The following is a 24,757-nucleotide window of genomic DNA, read 5'->3' on the forward strand; positions in this document are numbered from 1 at the left end:
AATTCCCAATATTTTTTTATTCTTTCAGATCTTTCTGATCTACAATTTGCTCTCAAGAATAATGGGATGGAATTGGGGGTGAGGGTGGGGGGAGAGAGCTGTAGTTTGAAAAAAACCCTCCTGTCCTCACTATTGACACATCCTTCTTCCCTCCTTTTCCTTAGGATTGAGTGTTAACTGAAATAAGGTTGGTCCTGAGGTCATTGATCTGGTCATCAGATCATCATACTTACCAATTAGGATAACAAACAGTTGTAGGGAGTTTGGATCATGAGTGAGCAAGCACAGATGGTTTTCTTTTTCTTTAACCATAACTAAATTTTAAAAAGTTATGATATTGATAGCAAAAAACTGCTGCATGTCCAATGTAGTTTATTTAGGAAATTTAGGGGCTTCAGAAAACCATAGCCTCTTCCACTCAACCCACCATACACACAGTCTAATAATTTTCAATCCACTTGCATGAACTGCATTTCATTTGTTTTGTGTGGTTGTGCATTTTGCAGAAAAACACCTCCTATCAAATTCTTCTTCTGCATTATCACTCTTACTTACAGACGATGCAGAGATCGTAGGTGGGATAGTAGAGGACATGTGTTTAGGAAAGTCTTGCTTTAGGAAAACTCAGTTTTTGATATGTGAAATTTCAAGCTGTCCTGGCCTGCCATTTTCTTAATGTAAAACTTTTAATGATGTATAACGTATATTTAATAAAGTACACAAATTGTAAATGTATGGCTCAATATAGGTAGATGGATAGAAATAGATGAATAGATAGATAGATGATAGATAGATGATAGATAGATGATAGATGATAGATAGATGATAGATAGATAGATAGATAGATAGATAGATAGATAGATAGATAACAGATAAAAATGGTGATATCAGTAAGCCCCAGGACCTCCCTCCTGGCCCATTTCAGTTACTAAGTGCCCTCTCAAGGGTAACCACTATTGTGACTTCTAACACCACAAATTAGTTTTGCCTGCCTTTGACCCTTTTAAAAATAAATTATACAGTGTATATTCTTTTGTATCACTCAACATTTTACTTGTAAGATTCTTTCATGTGGAAGCTTATAGTTATAGTTCATTTATTCCACTGCCATATAATATTTTTTCATTGTATAAATATACCACCATTTATGTATCTTTTCTACTGTTGATTGGCATTTGGAATATTTTTAATGTTTTATTGTTATGGATAGTGCTACTGAGAACATTCTTGTCCATGTGTACTTTTCAGCATAAGTATGCATTTCTGCTAGGCTTATAGGAGGAAAAAAGATTACCCAGACATAGAGTATAGGAGGAAGTAGGTGCTGCCAGTTTTCCAAAGTGGTTGTACAAATTTGCATTCATATAAGCCATATGTAATAGTTCCAGTTACATAATGTACTTTCCAACACTTGGTATTGTCTGTCTTTTTTATTTTAGTCATTCTGGTGGATTTGTGGTTGCATCTAACCTGGAATTTCAGTTTGCATTCCCTTGATGACTAATGAAGTTGGCAACTTTTTAATAAGTTTATTGACCATTTGGAAATCCTCTTTTATGACATGTCTACACATCTACTAAAATTTTTGGTCCATTTCTCTACTGGATTGTCTGCCTTTTTCATATTGATTTATGGAATTCCTCCATATATTCCGAATATGAGTCCATGTCAAATATATGTATTATAAATATTTTCTCTTATTCCATGAACTGCCTTTTTTTCATTTTCTTCATGGTAAATTTTGATGAACAGGAGTTATTACTTATAACATATTCCAATTTATTACTTTTTGTGTCCTGCCTAAGAAATTTTTGCTTACCCCAAAGTCATGAAAATATTTTGTTCATTTCTAAGAACTTGATTTTTTTTTTAACACTTAGTTTTTCAATGTATTTGGCATTGATTTTTGTGTATTATGTAAGGTAGGAGTCAAATTTATTTTTCCCTTTTGACTTAGCCAAGTGCCATTGATTAAAAAGACCATAATTTCCCTCATTTCATGGTAGGGTTGCTCTTCTCATAAATTAACTGATCGTTTATATGTGTATCTATTTCTGGGCTTTTTATTCTGTTCAAGTGGTCTAATTGTTTATCCTTGCATCAGAACCATAATGCTTTGGGGCGCCTGAGTGGCTCAGTCATTAAGCATCTGCCTTCGGCTCAGGTCATGATCCCAGGGTCCTGGGATCCAGTCCTGCATTGGGCTCCCTGCTCGACGGGAAGCCTGCTTCTCCCTCTCTCCCAACTCCCCCTGCTTGTGTTCCTGCTCTCGCTATCTCTCTCTCTGTCAAATAAATAAATAAAATCTTTAAAAAAAGAAAAAAGAAAAAAAACCATAGTACTTTAATTATTATAGCTTTATAATAATTCTCAATAGTTCTTAATATTGTTTAAGTGCTCCAACTTTGTTTTTCAAATTTATCTCAGCTATTCTTGGCCCTTTGTATTTCCATATAAAATGAGAAGTTTGTTGTGGCTTGACTTACAATTAAGCTATGTTCAATTTTGGTAAAGGTTTCAGGTACATTTGGAAAAGAATGCACATTCTGATGTTCTTTGATGCAGGATTCTACATATTATCAATTAGGTCCAGTTCGTTACTCATGTTACCCAGAACTTCTATGTCCTTAAAAGGTTTTTTTTTTTCCTTTTTCTTTTATTTCATTTTTTTTAGAAGGGGTGGTCTGAAATTCAATCAGCTATTGAGAAAGGTGTGTTAAAATTTTTTACTATGATTGGAGGTTTGTCAATATCTCCTTTTATTTCTGTTAATTTTTTGCTTTATGTATTTTAAAGTCATGTTATTGACTGAATACAGATTTAGAATTGTACTATCGTTTCCTAGTCTAATCCCCTTTTTGTATAAAATACCTTGTATCAGTTAAGCTACAGTCAGAAAACAGAAACTACAGATTTACTACAAAGAATTGTTAACTGAATTAAATAGTGGCTAACTACAAAAGAGTAGAAAGAGAACTGCAAGGATTATAGAGGTAGGACCCACAGCAAGCAGGCTACTCCTCTTAGAGCTAAGAGAAAGTAAACAGAAAAGGAATGTGGAACCTTAGAGGAGGTGCTGCAAGGCTAAGAGTATAGCTGCTCCTAGAATTCACTGCCCACAAACAGTAACTAAAATGAGATTCCCTTGCCTGGAAAATGGGTGAAGAGTGAGGACGTGGTGAAGAAACTTGATAAAAGGACACCTTTGCTTAACTGTAAGGGCCACAACAGCAGAGGTAAATGCTGCCTGGACTCTTGCAAAATGGTGCCTGGATCTACTGGCTACTGGCTGAAACAAACACTAGAAGGAAGAGTCCTTTCTTTTGCAGCTTTGCAGTGTTTCTCCAGTACCCTCTATTGGTGGTCAGCTGGAAAAAGAGAAATGTAGTATGTAGAATTCAATTCCAGTAAATACAGGGTAAAGAGTATTTTGGAGTTAGGAAACAATAAATTATTAACTAGCAGACCTTTTTTATGTCAAGTAATGTCCCTTCCCATAAAGTCTACTTTGATAGGAGTTAAGAGTCATCCCATTCTCCTGGTTGATGTCTCCATGCTGTATCCTTTTGCATAGTTATATTTTCAACTTTCCTGTGTTCTTATATTTAGGGTGTATCTATCATAAGCAGAATATAGCTGGGGTTTGTATTTTTTCCAGTGTGGTAATTTTAGACTCTTAATTAGAATATTTAGTACTTTTAAATCTAAAGTAATTGTTGCTACATCTTGGTTGACATCTACCATATTGTTACCTGGTTTTTATTTGATCGTTTTTCTTTCGTTTCTTGCCCCTTTTTTTGACTAATCAAAAATATTTAATTTTTTCCTAATTAGTTAGTTATGCAGTCTTTTACTATTCTTCAACATTTATCCCCAAAATTAGAATACGAATCCTTGATTTATTACAATCTAATACAGATGATTTTTCTTACCAAATTCTTACTAATTTTAGAATATTAGAATTCTTTAATTCCATTTACTTTTTCCCATCTTTTGTATCATCATTGCCATTCTTAATTCTGCATATATTTTAAACTTGGTAGAAACATTTCTGTTATTGTTTTATGTCAATTGACAGTCAATATTCATTTTTATGTATATATTCTCATATATATATATAAATGCTTACTTTTACAATTATTCTTCATTCCTTACTGCAATTCGTCCTTGCTTCTTCTTCATTCTCACTCTGTGCTCCTTCTGGGGTCCAGCTACACTGCTGTTAGACTTTTTCACTGTGTTCCACATTTCTTCAAAGTTCTTTCCTATGTTTTTCATTATTTTACTTTTCTGCTTAAATTCAGATATTTTCTACTGGCTCCTTGAGTTTACTAATTCTGTCTTCTATTGCATATAAAAATCAGTTCATTTAATCCATGTAATGAGTTAATCTCAGTGTATTTCTCAGTTCTAGAATTTTTATTTGATCCTTTTTTACAGATTCTAATACTCTGGTAAAATTCTTTATCTTGTCGCCCTCTATTGTTTTGACTATTTTAGAGTTATTTTAAATTTCTTAGCTAACTCCAATATCATGTTTATCTATGAATGCTTTTCTGTTGTCTACTTTTTCTTTCGGTTTCTTGATTATGTTATACTGGGGAGTCTGGGGGGCATACTTAATCATTTTTTATTAAAGATTGACTATTATATATAGAATATTATAGAGGATTCAGATGTACCTTCCTCCATAATGAATTCATGCCTCTCTTCACTAGACAGATAACATGATAGTTCATCATAATTTAATCATGAACTGTTCCATGTTGAGGCTGGGTTGAAGCCCTGGAAAGAGTCTACCTCCACCTCTGGTTCACTCTGGTTCTCAAGAATTTTCAGCTGAAAGTCTGATGTTTCTCTAAGGCCCTTCCTCCTGCAGGTCCTGTCTCACAAGACTGCCAAATTTTGCACTGCTTTTTAGAGTCTTTCCACTTAGGTGTTTAGCATTCTGCCCTGTGAAGCCCCCAGAAATCAGCGTTTTTTTGAGATGATAAACTTCTCTGTGTTTGAGGCCCCTCAGATATCTACCCAAAGCTGTGCTGGTTTTTTATCACCCAAGATTCTCCTTCCTTAGTTGCAATGCTGAGATTCTCAGTTCCCTCCCTATGCCCAATTGACAAATGCCCCCAGGATAAAAATGGCTGTAAAAGTCACTTCAGTGTAGAATTTATACCCTCTCCATTTCTCATTGCCTCCCTAGCATCCTAGTACACTCAGACAATTTGGTATTTTATACTATTTTTCTGTTTGTTCTCCAGAAAAGTTCTGATCTGCTACAAACTACTTCCCTCCACCATAGCACAAGCTAACATGTAACCAAATAGTTTGATACATTTTGGCAGATTCAGATTGTGAAAATTACTAATTTAAAAAGCATGGTTTTATTTTAAGTTTGATACCCATCAAAATTTTTTTCCAGGTAGTTCTTTTGACTTCATGGTTCTCTTTTTCAGAGATTAATTAGGAAAATATTAGTGGATAATTAATATACAATCCGTTTTCAAATATTTCTCAATTCCAGAAACCTGTAAATCTTCATTAAGTGTAATTTAAACCTGATTGAAAAAGTAAAAAATGTATTTCTAAACAATTTTTATATCTCCTCTATCTTAATTCTAAAATTAATTTCTCTCTCAGACAAATGTGTCTCTGCAAAATAAGTATCATTACTTATACCAGAAAAAATTCAAAGAAATCTTCAAATAATAATACAAAAAAACTGTAGTAGGAAGCAATTTTTTTGATGGGGGGAGAAGGGGCAGTATAGTGTGTATGGTAGGGGAGGCCCAGAGAGCCCTCTTTGCCCCCTTTACCCCCTTTTTATCTCCCAGAGGAAAGTAGAGGGAAGCTGGCTATACTTTGAAATGAGGCTATGTGTTTCAAACCTGGGAATGGGTAAGAGGGGATCTGTGCTTTGAGCAACCTGAGCCAGAGGGAGAGAGGTATTGGTGGCCTGAAGGGAAGATGCGTGGTACTTAGCAAATTGTACCTTTCACTGGGAAAGAAGGCAGCAGCCAACAGTAGCTCAGAGGCTTGTAAACTGAGCTGCTGGCTTCAACAAGGGAGGCAATGAAGTCAAATTAAATATAAAAGAGTTATTTGTGCAAAAATAAATATATACAGGATCTAAAGAGTTCTGTTTGAAAATACTTCATAATTATATCATCTTTAGTAAAATATCAAGCTGGAAATCTTAAAAAGAACCAGGTAAACCCTACTTTGACTTGAATGTTTATGTGAAATGGCTTGGCATACATAGATCTCTCTCTCTCTCTCTTTCTCTTCCCTGTCAGGTTCTGTGGTAAATGCGATACAACATTATGCCATTAATCCTTAGGCAAATCATGTAAACAATCTCTTCCAACAGTTTCTGAAGTGTTAAAAATGACCCTTTATTCTTCAACTTGTAAGGGGAAGGACAGCTTAGGGATTATTAAACTGAAATGCAGTGTAAACATATTTTAAAATATTATAATGACAACAGTGATGTTTTATTATATAATATATCGGGAGATTAGGGGATTTCTATGTTTACTTTCTATCTATCTCCACCCCCACTCCAAAGGTACTTTACAGGGACTTATAATGACTTTTTTTTAATTATTTTATTTTATTTTATTTTTTTAAAGATTTTATTTTATTTATTTGAGAGAGAGAGCACAAGAGGGGGTAGGATCAGAGGGAGAAGCAGACTCCCCGCCGAGCAGGGAGCCCAATGCAGGACTCGATCCGGAGACTCCGGGATCATGACCTGAGCCGAAGGCAGTCGCTCAACCAACTGAGCCACCCAGGCGCCCCAGACTTCTAATGATCTTAGTTGAAAATAAACATCCAGTTCAGCCTGAGGGGGAAATAATTTAGAAGCAGTCTCATCTTCATGCCTCAGGTTCTACTTGTGAGGTAAGAGTGGCGAGTATTAATTATTCATTCACTACCTTTGGTGTACCCATTTTATGAATCATGCAGTATTTGGGTGGGTATGTATGATAACAGTGGAAAGTAGGTGAGCTATCTCTATTTGTGATTGGTGTCCTCTTATTTTACTGACTGCTCTCCAGGACACAAAATCCTCCGGGAGCAAATGTCTTGAAATTCATTTTTTTTTTTTTGTGGAAATATTAATTGCCAACTTGTGAAATATAGGGAGAAAAATTGTGTCTGTGTATGCATATAAACAGTTTCACAATGCAAAGCAAAGCACTTATAATTAAACATTACTAGTATATTTATGTGTTAACATTATTATGTTTGGAATTTGTTCATGATTTAGTATATACACTATATTTAACAACTGTCCTTTGTAAAGCACTTATTATGTGCCAGATGATGCATTAAAGCCTAACACATGTTGTTTTGTTAATACTTCAATCATCCCTATAAGGAATGAATTCATCTTCATGTTTTAAGGATGAAGAAACAAAGATCCATCAAAGTTAAGTAGTCTCTTCAGCAAGAAATAGAGTTAGGATTTGAACCCATATCTCTTCAAGTCTAAAAGACATGTTCTGTCCTCTATGCTACTTTAATTCTTAAGCTTGGAACACCCTCCCACGAAAGCCAGATAGCGGCTCTGATCTCTTGTTCCCAAGCTTCCATGAAGCACAAGCCATTTTATTCATCTTTGTAATCCCCCAGGTATTAATCCAGTATTTTCACCTTGTAGGAACTCAACAAGTGCTTTTTTTCTAAATGGATGACTGAATGTCTACCAATAATTCATCCTTATAAACTTAGTTTTGGGGAAGGTGAGTGTATAGACCTGAAAATGTTTCTTGGGCATCAACAGCTAATACAGCCTCTGTCTTCCTGGCAGTCTGCTTCATCAGTGCCAACTCAGGTACCAGTTTTACCTCAGCAAAAGAAAGCATACAAATGCATTGGCCCGGGGCCAGCATGGTCACCAGACCACTGTGTCAGACTCCCCTGGAATAGACTGACCATGAGCATGCTTAGGGCACCAGCCAAATAGCTTTACCCAAAAATAGTTGTCTGGAAAAATTTGGTCTAGCATTTAATATTTCAAAAAAGCAATTATCATGATAATATCTGAACACTGTTGAACATCTGAAAATTTTATTTTATAGTTTGGTATTGTTTTTACTAATACTTTTAATTATTTATGTATTTGTCTTACTAATACTTTTTTTAAAAAGATTTTATTTATTTATTTGTCAGAGAGGGAGAGAGAGAGCACAAGCAGGGGGAGCGGCAGGCAGAGGGAGAAGCAGGCTCCCCACTGAGCAGGGAGACTAATGCAGGACTCTATCCCAGGACCCTGGGATCATGACCTGAGTAGAAGGCAGATACTTAACCGACTGAGCCACCCAGGCATCCCATTTTACTAATACTTTTAATTTCAGGTGGTAGGAGGATGAAGTGGGAGAGTCAGGAGGTGGTGCATATACAGTAACCATATTAATGCTTTGGACTTCTTGTATTTCTACTATAGCCCTTCTCTGCTTGTTAAATATGCAGATACCTGTGCATCTACCCCAGACCTAGTGAATCAAATCTGTGGGTCCTGGAACCTAAGAGGCCTCAGTGGATTCTGGTGAATGCTAACAGGATCTCCACTGAATCATAAACTCTTTGAGCAGAGGTGATCTCTGGTTCAACATTGCATCCCATGCTGACACAGATCATGACAGAGAGTAGCTGCTTAGTCAATCATGAATGAATAATTGAATGAATTAATGAATTCATAAAAGGTAGATTTTTTTAAAGTCACCACTGTTTAATCTACCCTTATCTTGCCTACTTAATGCAATGAGTTTTTATTTCCAACTAATGAAGACACTATGTTCTTAACAAATAAATGTCGATTACATTTAAAGTAATGTGGATGTGATAGAAATCTAGAACCAGAGCCTACAGACCAACTTCAAGTGTTACTGTTGCCTCCAAATGGGGATGTGCCCTCTCTGGCCCTTATCTTCAAAATGAAGGAATTGGAGTAGGTGTGCCCTGTGATTCCCTTCCATTGCTCAAAATTCAGTTTTCACATTTTAAAATGTTTTAAAATAAAGCAGTCTCTATTATTTAAATGTTTTTGTACACTTTTACTTAATTTGTATTTCTTGAAAGCACAGGTTTTACTTTTTTTAAAAAAATGAGGATGTATAAAGTCAAGAAACAACAGAGTATTTCAGAAAAAGGCTAAACATGGCTTTATCAATACTTTAGTGGTGGTCAACCCTCTGTCTAAGCATTGTAGTAATACTGTAAATTGGGAAAAGAAAAATCACCATTTTGCAATCATCATCATTAAGATTGGTCAGTCAAAAATCATCAGTGGATGCTAAATTGGGAGAGAAGTTTGATGAGGAGCAGAATGATTGCATGGTCTCAAAGTGTCTCCCCAGAGGCTGCTCTTAAGTTGCCACAGGGAAATCTAACATCTTGGCCAGGTGATTAAAACAGACATCACCAAAGAAAAGCAAGTGAACTTTGTGTGCCTTCTAATGTGATACCTAGAGAAAGACATGACATCATCCTGTAGTATTCTGACTAGGTATGCTTAACCTGAATCTAATCATGTAGAAATATCAGACAAACCCCAACGGAGGTAGATTCTATAATCTGTTCAAAAATGCCAGTGCCATGGAAGACAAAAATAGGCTGGGGAACTGTTCCAGAGCAAAAGAAACTGAAAAGACATTACAACTATATGCAATACATATCTCAGACTGAATCTTATACTGGAGGAAAAAATACTAAAAGGACATTATCAAGACAACTGAAAAAATTGGAGTCAGGACTATAGATTAGACAACAGTATTGTATCAGTATTAAAGTCAATGAATTTGATAATTATATTGTGTTACATAAGATAAATATTACTTATCTTAAGAAATGTGCACTGAAGTAATAAGGGGTAATGAGGCATGATGTATACAACCTACTCACAGATGACTCCAAAAGAATAACTAATAAACGTATATATGTGTGTGTGTATCTGTCTATACCTGTCTCCACTACTCTAAACACACAAACACACACACATTAGGGAGAGAATTATGAATGTAGCCAAAATGTTTAAAATTGTTGGCAAATATTGATAAAGGGCAATTGAGAGTTCTCAATATTATTCTTACAACTTTTCCATAAGTATAAAATTATTTCCAATACAAAGTTGGGTTTGTTTTGTTTTGTTTTGTTTTGCTTTTTAAAGATACATTTCCCACTTCTAGGTAGATTTAACTTTAAAATATGCTTGAGAACAATTAAGTAATTTAAGGTGTAGGTCAAAAGATAGGAAATCTTCATGGTTACTGTTTGATTTTGTGACTCTGTAAACAAAGCCCTGAAGTATCCAATATATGTTTTTTCATTTGGAAATGCAACTGTGACAACAATTCACTTTGTGTAGTGGTAGGAGGCAGTGGGGTGAGGTAGAAAGAATTCTGAGAGCTGCAAGATATGGTTTATAAGCACTGATTTGCTGTGTGACCATGAGCAGGTCATTTCACCTGCCCAAGATTCCATTTCTTCATCAGCAAAATAAGATTAGATTTGAATATGTTAAAAGGCTTTCCTCCTACAATTTTGAGTTATAGTTTAAGAAATAAAATGTGAAAATCTAATAATTAAAAACTGACCAACAGAATTAAAGAGGTGACCAAAGTTAAAGGGAAAAGAATTTCTTTACACACCTATATAACCTCAGCCTTGTAAATAAATAGAAACTTGGATCACTATTATAAAAGAACAGAGCAATGTTTGCAAAGAAACAGAACAAAATTTGAACGGTCTCTCAGGATGTCCATGAATTTGGCGGGATGATTGCATTTATGTTTCAAAAAGAAATGTGGCTGGGGTGCCTGCCTGGCTCAGTTGGAAGAGCATGTGATTCTTGATCTGGGGTCTTGAGTTTGAGGCCCACATTGGGTGCAGAGATTACTAAAAAAATAAATAAATAAACTTTTAAAAAATGTTGCCAAAGGTCTGTGAGGTACACCAAAATATTACTTCCCCTGCCTTTATATTCCTGCCACAGCAAATGAATTATTATTTTTACAAACAAATTAGATTAAAGAATTTAGAGAAGTATAGACATGTCTTCATGGACTGCACTTGTAAAGATAGTAAGTTGTATCATTATCACTTTACCAAAAAGGCCTTATTTTTCTAATGCTTTTGGTTCTGTATGAGCCATACTTTATGTCAACAAAGAATCAAAAAATAATTATTTATTCCCTAACAATGATTAAACTAGAAGAGACTAGGGTTGGTGTGTCATAAATATTGTTGACTTAAAGTAGCAAACAATAAAAATTTTAGGAAAGGAAAGAAAAGAAAAAAGGGAAGGGAAGGAAAGGAAAGGGAAGAAAAGAAAGGAAAAGAAAAGAAAAGAATCAGGATGTCACAGTGCCTGGAAAAGATTTCAATGGTGAAGTCCATTTGTAAAAAGCTGCCTTCTATTTAGGTGACTTTCAGCTAAACTGTCTAAGCTTTTGTAATGCAGTGCAGCAAGTGGGAAAAAAAGATAATTTTGAATTCTTCATTAAATGTGCAATAAGATACAATCTTCCATTTTTTCAATCAACAAATATTTATTATGTACGTACTATATGTCAAGCACATTCTGAATATATAGCAATGAACTAGGTATACAAGATTGCATTCTCTCACAGAGTTTATATGCTGGTGGAGGAAGATAGATACTCATGAAACATACGTAAGTAAACATCACTGTGATAAGTGATATGGAGAAGTTAGAAATAGATATATGACTGAGGGTGGGTGGTTACTTTAATTCATCAGAGAAGGTTGCTTTGGGAACAGACATTTAAGTTTTGATCTGAGTAACATGAAACACAATGAAGGAAATATTCCAGTGCAACTAGTACAAAGCTCTGAGATGGGAATGTACTTGCTAAATTAGCAGAATAGAATGAAAGCGAGGTGGCTGGAACATAGTAGAAAATGGAGGAAAGTTGCAATGAATTTTCAGAGAGAGCAGAAGCATAAGGGATGTGTATTCTATTCTAGGTGTTATGGGTAGCCCTTGAAAGGTTTTAAGCAGAAAAGTGGATCTGATTTGTATAATTACCTCACCTCTTCTCTTAATTTATGTTCCATTACATAAGTTATCTCATTTGATTCTCACATAATTCTCGCATATACAATCATTCCCACTTCCAGAAGAGGAAAATAAAGTTTAGAGAAGTTGGATAATTCATTTAAAAGGATGATTTGGACTGTTGTTATATGAGGAAGAAATTGTAATAATGTAGACAGGAGATCTTGGGGCCTGGAGGAAGTTATTGTCATGGATATGCAAAGAGGTGGAACTTTGAAAGAAAGAGTCCACAGGACCTGATGATGGATTGGAGGATGGGGGGTAAGTGAAAGAAAGGAGTCAAAGACAACTTGTAAAGTTCTGTCCAACCAGATAGAATGTGGGGGGTGGGGGGGCATATACTGGAATGGGGAAGACTAGAAGAAGGGGCAATTTGAGGGAATGAAAATGAAGAGATTTGTTTTGGCCTTAATTTTAAGATGCAAATTAGACAATTCAAGTAGAGATGTCACATAGACAGTTGGGTCTACAATTTTAAAATTCAGGGAGTCTGTAGGGCTAGAGTTGTAACGCTAGGAGTTAAGAGCATTTGATGGAATCTGAAGCTATAGGACTGGACAAATCACCTGAGGAGAGAATGTAGTTGGAGAAAACAAGTGGCTCCAGCTCTCAGGTGGAATATAAGAGGAAGAGCCAACCCAGAAGACTGAGAATAAGTGGCCAGTGAAATAATAAGAAAATAGAAAGAGCATGGTGTCATAGAAGATGAGAAAAACGTGTGCTGAGAGAGTGTCACCTGTGAAGAGTGCTGCTGGGAGGTCTGGCAGATGAGGGCCTAGAGTCAGCACCAGGAAAGTCATGGAGGACGAGTACAAGAGCCGCCTTTTTAAAGTTTTTTCTTTTTTTTTTTTTCTTTTTTTTATTTGAATATAGTTGACACACAATGCTACATTAGTTTCAGGTGTACAACATAGTGATTCAACTTTTCTGTATGTTATGCTCTGCTTGCCACAGTGTAGCTACCATCTGTCACCATACAAAGCTATTACAATATCACTGACCATATTCCCCTATTATTTCTTTGTACAAGAGCAATCTTAATGGAATGGTAGGGACTGAAGCCTGAAGAGAGTGGCTTGGGAAGAGACTATGTGATGAAAAAGCAGATGCAGAGAATATAAAAAATTATCTTCAGTCATTTTGCAGTGAATGGGAGAAGCAACAGGGGATAGTGGCAGGAAAATGTGGAGGCAAGGGAGTTTGCTTGTTTGTTTTTCTTAAAAGTATTGCTAGGTTAGTGTGCATATCAACAGGATTAAGCAAGAAAGGAAAAGGGGATATGGAAAGGTGATAATTGCAAGAGCACAGTCATTGAGAGGATGGAGACATGGGATCCAGACAAAAGGTTTTAGCTTTTGAAAAAGCAAAGGGATATCCAGGGACGCTGCTTGTATAATTACCTCACCTCTTCTCTTAATTTATGTTCCATTACATAAGTTATCTCATTTGATTCTCACATAATTCTCGCATATACAATCATTCCCACTTCCAGAAGAGGAAAATAAAGTTTAGAGAAGTTGGATAATTTCTCCCAGAACATTCAGTTAATAGACAATAAATCTAGAATTCAAACTTTCTTGCAACTCCAACCTGAATGCTCTTTCTACTACATAATACCTTGATGAAACCACCTTTCTAAAGCTTTCTCCAATGCAACATGGCAGATATGCACAGTGTATCACATACAAAGAAGGACAATTGCTTTAATGCCATTATTCCGATTTGGTGACTTAGTGATCAGTAAATTGGTAATTTCAAGTTTGAAATTCCTGGAATCTGCTCATGTGGAAGTTTAATGTCCAATGTCCACATCATTGTTTTCTGAATTGAATGACTGCTAGAATATAACAAAGCCACGCTTATACTTGCAACTAACCAGCTAGCTAATGAACTAAATCTAAAATCTAATGCTTTTCTCAACAGATTTGGTTCAGATACTTGCTAACCAGAAATTGCCAATTCATTTTGTTACCATTTTAAATGGAGTTCTAGGCAATAAAAAGGCAGTAAAGTTAAATGCCTGGTTATTAAATTAAAAAAAAAAGTAGGGGAAATACAAATTCCAATCGAATGATGGTGCATTGCAGAGGAATTTATAATCCTATCATTCAAAAGGTACAGAATTTGACATTGGATGTCCTGGGTTCAAGTCTTAGATAGGGTAAACTCTCTTGGCATCTCTTTCAAGTTGCTCAATCTTTTGGTTTCCTCATTAGTAAAATGAGGGTAGTAATGCTATGCAAAAGAGTTGTGAGAAACATAGGATAATCCAGTGAGGTAACTTGGTAAACTTGGAGTACCTGTTGGCTGCTATTATCATTTATATAGTACTACATAGTGTGTTTTATTTTGTATTTCTTAACAAGCTTTGTGAGCCAAATTTACTCTCCCTTCTGATATTGATGAGCTATTCCTTATGGGGTACTTGGATAAAAAAGAAGAAAATTGCCTGCAGAGGTACACCTCTCATCCTGCCTATTCTAAAAAGCAAATCTCTTGAAACTGTCTCAGTCACATTTTCCCACAGAAGCATGTCCATTATTGCTACCATAGTACTCACTTCAGCCACCCACTCATTTGAATAACAAATGTGCATTGAGGGCCTGTTATACTCCAGGCTCTGAAGGAACTAGACATAGGCTAGTAAAAGGATTGTGACACATTTCCACTTCTCCAGTAGTTCACAGTGTAGTAAGAGAGTGTCTCCTCTGTATAAATTTATCTATACATCCCTCCTCCCCATACTCCACCTCTACCTCCAGCTATGAGCTCTAGAATGCCAAGACCCTGTCTTGGTCATCTTTAGTTTCCTTTATATTACTTATTACAATTTGTTGCTCATAGTAGGTGTTCAATAAATAATTATTGAATCGAAGAAATATTTTTAATGTATTTTTTAAAATACCAAGGTGCACTAGTGGACTAACAAGCAAGATGGTTTTTCTCATAATGTTTCTCTGGTTACATTTAACAGCAAGTTAAAATTAGATCCTTTTCTTTTTTTTAAGAAAGAAAACCATAGCAACTGTGATGTTGAATGTTTCAGAGAGCACATTTTTAAGGATTTCCTTTTTCTGAATTGCCTATGTTTGAGGTGCCTATTTTAATCGAAATTCTAATAAATAATTTGTAGTACTAATAGCCATATAAACCACTGATTGTATTGATGAAGCAATGGAAACTACCACATAGAACAGAGTGCTTGATAAAATGCTTGAAGAAAAAAATTAATGTGTTGAAAATTCACTGGATATATTTAAATGGTTACTCCCTGGAAATGGTTGAACATTAACCTCTCTTTGTTTCTTGTACCTGTATTTAGTATAAAACCTTGGAAATTGTTCTAACATTTCATATAAATATTTGCCGGAGATCTTTTTTTTTTTTTTTTAAGGCATGTCTCTATGAGGAAATCAATTTTACAGTGCTGTCTTCTAAATTAAACAATGGGCATTTTTACAGAATGTTATCAGTGAATACTTCTTTGACATATATAATGATTGTCTAATAGATTTCTCTAAAAGTATTTTTATTGAAGTAATGATTAAAGTATAACTCAGTGCCTCAGGAACACTGAATAATGTCATGTTAATCAACTTGACTATTAAAAAAATGAAGAGGTTGATAGTTTAAATCTAGTTGGTACATGATTCACTTGAACTATCAAAGAAGAAAGTGTACTTTATTCAGGACCAAATTTAAAATAAAAAATTTAAAAACTAGCAAAACACCTCAGAAACAACTTTTGCACAGTTACAGGCCATATCTTTATAAATATCTAATTTTGTTTCTCTTAAAATGTGTAAATTAGCCTTTGACTCACAGCATCCATATTGATCAACATCTATTGAATGCTTACTCTATGCAAAGCACCAAACTAATGTCAAGATAAGTAAAGCATATTTCACCTTTAGGGAGCTTATTGGGAGAAATAAGTCATTCATGCATAACTGCAATGTAGAAAATAAGTGGTATAAATACCATAGGTATTCTGAGGTGGGAGAGATGGATAACTTCTAGCTAGGTTTGGACAAGTAGAATGAGGTGGGAACAGTAAGATGGAGAATTCTTAGCAGGCCTAGAAACCAGTATCTTTTGGAAGTAACAAGAAGTTCAACTTGACTTCAGAGCAGTTTATAGAAGGAGTGCTAAATAAGTCTGGAAATACGCACTGGGCTAGGTGGTGAAAGGCCTTGAATTCCAGATTATTTAAGTGGAGTTTTATAATTTTTTTTAAAAAGTTGTAAGGGAGCAGTTGCATAATCCTTCTGTAGATATGCAACAATTTTTATAAAGAACAGGCTCTAAATCTGAAGATGAAGTCACCTGATTTGTAACCAACATTGAAAAATATTGATTGGGTTTAGCCATACTTTTTCAGCCTGCACATTTAGGCCGCTTTTAGACATTTTGATATTTATTCTGTGTTTTTGAGGGGGACTGAATTGTTTCTTGTCTAAATTTGGAATAATTAATCTTCCAGATGTTTGAAAACAAAACATCTGCCCTCAAACTTACTCCTTCTGAGTGCTCTGTGTACCATGTACACGTTTCCCTCCTTTATTATTGTTTCTTATACAAAACTCATGATTATGATTTCTATAAATGGTTTAAGGACTGATGCAGAAAATACTCAGATGCCTATTTCTTAAAAACAATAAAACCTTCCTTCTTGAAATGAAAAAGGACTTGGGAAGGAAGATTGGAGTGGGGAATTTGAAGGAAAAAATTGACGGAGGGAGGAAGAGAGAGAGTGGGGTGGGGCAGGGAGAGAGAAAGGGAGGGAGAGCAATTATCTTCTAGAAGAAATGGTCATGAAGATAAATTTATACATGTATATTTTTCTAGAAATGTGAAATAAATGCAGAAGAGATAGGTAATGCTGCTATAGATGCCAAAAGTGTTACTAACTACAACCAACTACAGATATTCTGATACATTTTAATGATTGATTCTTGAAAGTGGAGAGTTTAGAAAAGATACCTGGGAGATACAATGAAAATTTTGGAGTAGGTCCCAGCAATTCCTGTTTATATTCTGCAGTCTATTGTAAGAATGAATATGAATCCTTAAGATCAAATATTTTGAGCTTTAAACGAGTTTCAATGGCCTCACAGCTCTTTTTCTCACAGATAGCATTATACCAAGAGGGGAACATAAATATAATTTCTATAGTATTTCTAAGAATCCATCTTTATTTGGAACTTAGCCACATTGTGTTTTATAAATTTTACTCAAAATTTCATAGAACATTTAAAAAAACATTTAGTGCATATGTGGGGTGTCGAAGTTGTGCTACTTCCATTTCTGCATCTCCTCTTTTGAAAGAAATACTGGTATAGAAGTGTATCCCTAGTGTCCATCCACCAGAGATCCTAATTCAAGGACCAAAGCTAACCTTTATTCAACCCAAATCCTATATGGAATAAGAGCAAATATAGGCTAGAGTGATGGCCAAGACAGTTTTCCCCTCACCACTCTGACTAGCCACATCAGTGGTCCAAAAAATGTATTGAATGCCAGCCATAATTCTAAGAGAATAAAAGAAAACAGAGCCTTGCAAAAAGTAATGTTGTGTTGATGGGTCCTGTGATTCCCAGTCATGATTATTTTCTTCAATATTGAGCATAATACAGACTGGAAAAAATTTTATTTTTTTTAGGTATTTTCCCCGATAGACACACAACTCTAATATGTCAGTATAAATCATTGGGAAAATATTCTAATATTAAACTTTTGCAAATTAACATCCACGACTGCTATTATTGGAATTATTGAAACTTGATCTTTCCTATGAGATCTGGACCATCACAGTAGGGTTTTTGATATGTCCATGTTTGACCTAAGCCCCTTCTGATGACACAAATGTACAATGGTAGAGGGAGAAAAGTGCCTCAAGGCTACAGCCATATATACAGTTTTGTTTCTTCCTTCATTTTCCTTAAGAATTACCAGGTCATGGGTGCCTGGGTGGCTCAGTTGGTTAAGCATCTGCCTTCGGCTCAGGTCATGACCCTGGAGTCCCGGGATGGAGCCCCACATCAGGCTCCCTGCTCAGCGGGGAGTCTGCTTCTCCCTCTGCCTTTCACCCTGCTTGTGCTCTCTCACCCCACTCGTGCTCTCTGGCTCTCGCTCTCACTCTCTCAAATAAATAAATAAAATCTTAAAAAAAAAAAAAAGAATTACCAGGTCAAAGTTCAGGGTGTTTTAAAGGTTTTCTATAAGCAAACTGCTGTCTTTCAAACAAACAAATAAACAACTTCAATAAAATCGTAAGTTTTGAGAAGCTACTCAAGACTTTATCTTCAGTCTGGTACTTTCCTTGTGGTAGATGAGAAGAAGCAAGAAAGTTAGCTTTTATGTCATTGTTATCCTATTGTCATCCTCAGCCCTTCTTGCGTTTTCTCTCTGTGTTCTAAGTCTGCCATTAGCTGCAAAGAACAACATGCTAATACAGGAAGAAAGTGGAGAAGGCTAGGAGTAGTGAGTGGAAGTCTTAGGGAGGAAATAGCAATCCAGGTTGTATTATGCAGAGATTAGAAAAACTAATGACCAACAGCATGGTATGGATAAGTAACTTAACCTCTCTATCTCTTAGTTTCTTTGGAAAATGTGGTTCTTATTCCTATATACCCTACAGAGTTGTTTCTAGGACAAAAGCTGATGGGTAAAAGAGTCTTTAAAAAATAGGAACCAACCATACTACATAATTATTAAATCTTAGGACATTTTATATTTTGAAATTAATCTAGCATCAGAGATAGTATATAGTATGCCTTTGAATCAAAAGACCATTAGTTATTACATTTTTTTAACAGTAATGATTTAGGAAAATGTCTCATCTTTATATAAGTACAGCATTGATACCATTGCTACAAAAATATTAATACAGTAGACTCAAGATGAATATGTGGCTCCACATTAATGTGAGGTTGAAGGTCATGTTCTTCTGCTATCAAATCAGTTCTGAATAATAGTTATCTTTAAAGCTGTTTAAACTTGAGATTTTCATTACTAATAGAAGAAATAAATCGAGGAAACATTGTACATACAACATTTCTAGAAGCTTTTCAGAGGAAGCAGCTGTGGTTTCTTTAGCCTCCCAAGTCTATTATGCAGGTTAGCAGTATGTTTTATAATGAGTTCTAGACCACCTGCCTTTCCAAGGAAATTAATATTGAGATGGATTTTTTTGTCTTTTTTTGTCCTCAGTGCCTATGTATAAGGTTTTCCTATTCAGTGAGTTTGGGCACCCCATAAAAATGTTCATTCAGTGTTGTTCAGCTATAGATTATTATTTTTAAAGACATTGTCTAAATGTGTTTTCAACAAAACCTTGGTGAGTTTTGAGATTGAAACATACACTTCTCTAGTAAAACTGTCAGCAGATAATGTACATACAGTTTTACTTTAAGGTAATAAATTCCTCTAATGAATAGAAAAGTGTTTCAAATTAATTTGACTGTAGTTTTAAACCATTGGAACTTCAAAATGTTGTTTTAATTATTTTTCTTCTTCTCACCCTTACAGGAGTTTCAGGGGGGGAATCAATGGATTCAGGAAGCAGTAGGAATTTGGAGACTACAGTGAATAGGGTCTACCCTGATCAGCTTGTTCCAAAGATAAACACAAGCAAGAAAATGTCTACCTTAGCAAACCAACCAAGCATCCTGGAAATGTCACAAGAGGTTAAGAAAAGCTGTGGAGATAAACAGGTAGAAATCACAGTTGAAAGAATAAAAATGGCGAAGAGCATCAAAGAAAAACAAAGTAATGATTTAGAGAAAGTGGCCTTTAAAAGGAAGGCAGAAAATGAAGAAAAGCCAGCTGGAAAGAAAGAGGCAAAGATAACAGAACTTGACAGCACGTTAATCACCATGCCTCTGCCTCACATCCCCTTAAAAAACATCATGGATGTGGAGGTGAAGTTGGTCTACATCGATGAAGAGGATGTGAGCTATGAGTTTGTAGAGTCCATCATGTCCACTGGGATTCGACCAGCGTGCCGAGCTGCTGAAATAGTAGACCCTTTGCATGTACCTAATTTCAGCTTTCTGCCTCAGATTGACAAATGGCTTCAGGTAGCCTTAAAGGATGCTAGCTCTTGCTACAGGCAGAAGAAATACGCTGTGGCAGCCGGACAGTTCAGAACAGCATTGGAGGTATGGAATTAAAGAATATGTAGATTGGTGAGAGGAAACTGTGAAATGGAAAGTGTGATTACATTGAGCAGCTCTGATCATACTGTAATAAACAGTGATCATAGAGTGAAAATATTGAATGATATCAGGATTATACAATTGCCAGTTTATATAAAGCAAATAAGATATACCTGCAAATTATATGCCTGTGTGCACCCGACATATAGAAATCACCCCAAAAGCATACCTCATGCTTTTTCTCTGTTAACAAACCCTGCAGTGAATGGTAACATATAAAAATGCAGTTGGTTTTGTAATTTAGGTGTATACCTATAAAAGCCATAAAGTTTCAGTACAGTGGTTGGGGGTAGAATATAGATTCCCTCTCTATAATGAGTATATGAATTTTCCCCTTTTGATATGCAGTGTTCATAATTAAATGCAACCATCTTTACTGTTTAGCATGGGCTGAAAGTTTGTGCCTGATATTTATTAAAAACAAAATAACACCATTTTACTTTATCATCAAACTTCACTTTCCTTCCCATCCTAGTGAGCTTTATAAATAATTATTTTTCTCTCTGCAAGCAGGTAAATTGGTTAGTATTGTTTATGGCATAAAGAAATAGCCCATGGACTAAAATAAACTTGGGAATCACCACTAAAACACAAAATAGGTAGTGGGAAAATTTGTTCCATCTTATGACTCACTGAATCTAAAAAAGGACCAAAGTGGGTCACTAAAAGTCATACTGACCTGACAATATTGGTGACTGCATATTTCATTAATTACAAAAAAACTTTTTTTCAATGCATTCTATATGTGCTTGGTGGCTCCTGGAGAAAGAAAAACATGAGTTAGAATGTGGTCCTTTCCCCCTAACAATCTGGTGAGGGAGGCAAACCAGTAAACAATTAAATAGAGATAGCGTAAAGGGGTAATGGATCCACCATGAGACAGAGGCATAAGCAGGAGTTAAGTGTGAGATGTTTGTAGTAGAGATTTAAAGAGTAAAGTATTATTTCCACTGTTACTTGCAAGTTAAAATTACTGTATCCACAATGAATTATTAATGGATAATGCCAGACAATGGTATCCCTAAATATTTAAAAAGAAACTCTAAACACAGAAAAGGAGGCCCAAAGAGATATGAAGTGATGAGGTAGTGCACAAATGGATGCATCTATAAATACTTCTGTCCTCACAAAGGGTTGTCTACACAAAGAAGGGAAGAGTGATGCATTATGTAAACTGGTGAACTATGTAGAAAGTGCCAAAAAATTAAGTTATCCACAAACCACTGAGAGTCCTGTGCTGTCCTTTGAGCTAAAGACCAGCAGCCTCTGGCTGAGGAAAGGATGCTAAAGAAAGGCTCCAGGAAGAACCCTGAGATCTTCTACTAAGGCCATTTTCTGCTGAAAAATTTTTTTAGGGTGGGGGACCAAGGTTAAAGGTATAATTTTAAAGATGAAGAAAAAATAATCATTTTGGAAATGAAAAAAAGAAAAGCATAAAATAAGAAAGGATATAAACTTCAAATTAAGTCTAGGTAGAAGCAAAAACTATCTGTATTAACTGGAAGAAAATATGTTTTTTCCATAAAACCCAATGTTCAAAATTATAAAATTGGAGTCAGGTTCTAATAACCCCAAGATATAACTGTACTAGAAAATACATTTGTTCTGACTCTCTCTTGTGTTCTGTCTCTCTCTCTCTTTCTCTCTCTCTCCCTCTTTCCTCCACCTCTCTCCACTCCTCCCCCACCCCCCAACAAGGGTTTTTAGGAAAGTGTTGGATGCTGACACTAATTACTGGTAATTAACAAAGGTAATTATTTTGAGACCAAAACTTAGCTTAGACATCTAGCCTAGCTTTTGTCTAATTATCTTGGGAGTTAACTTTGAAATTTTACCTAGAATGTCTCTTAATAAACCAGAGCTGCTGGGAATAGAAAAGATTTTTAACCTCTTTAATCCTTTCTTCTCATAAATTTAACTTTTGCAATACTGACTGTTTATAGGTATTATTTAATGCATCTCTCACTTTTCATTAGGTCCTAACATGCCTTAAAGTAGGGTAGAATGGATGACAGAGACCAAGGCATAATGTTAAGGATCACACCTGAAAGACAGATGCATCAATGAATATTGGAGTGTATGTAAGCTAGGATTAGGTTTGGCTGCAAGTGACAGAAAACCCAAAATAACAGTGTCTAAAGCAAGGGAGGATTTTTTTTGTTTTTGTTTGTTTTTTTCCACATAAATGTAGGTAGTCAAATGCTGGTATGGTGTGATCATCAGAGCTCCAGATTCTACTTTGTTCCTCAAGATGTGGCTTTGACATCATGATCCAAAATGGCAGTTCCTATTGGTGTCATCATATCCACATTCTAGCCAGCCAGAAGGCAGAAAAAGGAAGGAGAGAGGCATACTATGTCCCCATGAGCACAATTCACAGAGGCTGCACACACCATTCCCATTTTTTTTCCATTGACCCAAATTTAGTAATGTGGCCACACAAGCCTACAAGAGAGACTGAAAACTGTGGTCTTTATTCTGGATGGCCCTAATATTCAGGGGTTGTATTAATAAGAAGCGATGGATATTGAAGGATAACTAGCAACTTTCCCATAGAGTGCTTATTACTTGGAAGGCATCGTGAGGATACAGAATGCTTGCTAAATGGGTGGTACAAAGTCGGCTATAAGAGTACACAGAACACTGGTTGTGGTTAAAGATAGAACCACAAAAAAGAACCAAAAATAAAAACTGGGGAAAGACTCTGAAGATTAATTGACATAATAATTTTCAATGTTTCTAATAACCCCATTAGAAATATTCTACTTAGATATTAGTTTCCTTGTACTATTGACAAATTATTAGCTCCTTTTGTTTTCATAACATGGTCACTAACTAGATAGGTAAATTTATGAAAATATTTTAGAATGATTAAGATAAAATGGTAAGCAATGATTCAGAAGACAACAATTTAGCTTCCAAAAAGCAGTGAACTTCAATCTTTTAGGATTTCAGGACACAGGAAGCATTTATTTAAATGGGCTTGATGAAATAATTTATTTTTTATGCTTTACTTATACTATTAAAGTTGAACCAGTTATGTAGGTGAGATTAGTGCTTAGCTCTGTGAACAACTCATCCATTTTTGTTAAGTTTTATTAAAATCAGTCATTATTTGCTCTTGGGTTTGTATTCACATCGGAAGACATACCAATAGGGCAAAAGTTATAAGCTGAAGATAAAAACACATTCATATTAAATCACATTTGTGTACATGGATCCTTAATTTTTAAAGGACAATTTTTTTTTCTAAAGTGATCAAAGACCCGATGATAAAGAGCACAGAAAATCATTTTGATAAAACATAAATCTTTGCTTTATAGGCAGATTACTTAAAAGGTAAAGAAGGAAAACCTTTCACAATCTCTTATCAGGGGCAGACCAATAGTCCAAGAAAACTGTCCTTCTGGCAGATGAAAAATATTAAGTTCTAGTTTTTCTTAAGGATGAGTACATTGATCATATCAAAGCTTATTTTAAAGACTTATAAATTTATTTAATTTTATCCAACTTGATCACACAGAAAATTACTTTCCCAAGGTTCCTTTTCCTTAATCTTTGTAAAACTTTTTTAGATTCAGACTTTTTCCTATTTTTTTCTTCTTTTCTACCTCTCTTTAGGATAAAATTACTCTTTTTCCTCAACAAAAATGCATTTCCCTTCCTCACTGAAAACACACATCCTACTTTCCCTACATACAGAGATATTTCCCTTATTATTTCTAGTAGTTTTAATTATATATTAGAATTTTTCACCCTTTAAAACCTTAATCTTAGTAAAAACTAAGTAAGCAATTGTGAACTGTTACATCAGCATTCTTCATATTGGCAAATTTATATTTTATGATTTCTAGAGACATATGCTTCCTTAGAGTACAATTTTTTCAATGTGGCATAAAATATGTTTACTGATAGATCCAAATATCTTTAGTTCCTTTGTAAAAAGGAAACCAAAAGAGGATAAACCTATGTTCAGTAATTAATGTTTCTATTTTGTCTTATTTGGAAATGATCTGGGTATTTAATGAATTTAATTTAACTCATCATTGAACGTTTAGCAAAATTTTCAGATTTCAGGTTACTATAAAGGTTTGGAGAAACTATTCAAAAAGTTCATCTAACAACTTTTTATCCTACCTGACATAGGAAAGATGTTAAAGTTTGAAGCTGATGGCCAAGAAAGAATTCTTGAGATGTCTTTGGTGCACAAAGGTGGTTTCATTAAAGCATGGGGACAGGACACGTGGGCAGAAAGAGCTGCACTGGGGTCATGAGGAGTGGCCCAATATATACTTTCAAGTTGGGAGGGGGTTAGGGGTAGTATAAGCTTCCCAGGTATTTTTGGAAGTAGGGTTTCCAGGATCCTGAGGGGGCTAGCTATTGTTAGGAAAGGTCATTTATTACTATTTAGTAAAAACTCAGTCATGAGACCCTTCAGATGTATATCGGTGGGTCA

The 24,757-nt window shown here is 35.3% G+C and overlaps 1 protein-coding gene across 1 annotated transcript in view; it reads left to right on the forward strand.

Annotated features, from left to right (window-relative positions):
* Positions 1 to 24,757, forward strand: part of SPATA16 (spermatogenesis associated 16) — a 227,036-nt gene that overhangs the window by 4,473 nt on the left and 197,806 nt on the right. Inside the window, exon 2 of the mRNA XM_036075653.2 lies at positions 19,613 to 20,244. Coding sequence (XP_035931546.1) covers positions 19,633 to 20,244 — 612 coding nt within the window. The 5' untranslated portion in view covers positions 19,613 to 19,632. The remainder of the gene's footprint in view (positions 1 to 19,612; positions 20,245 to 24,757) is intronic.

This window comes from Halichoerus grypus, chromosome 1, assembly GCF_964656455.1.
Source record: "Halichoerus grypus chromosome 1, mHalGry1.hap1.1, whole genome shotgun sequence".
Lineage (NCBI taxonomy): Eukaryota > Metazoa > Chordata > Mammalia > Carnivora > Phocidae > Halichoerus > Halichoerus grypus.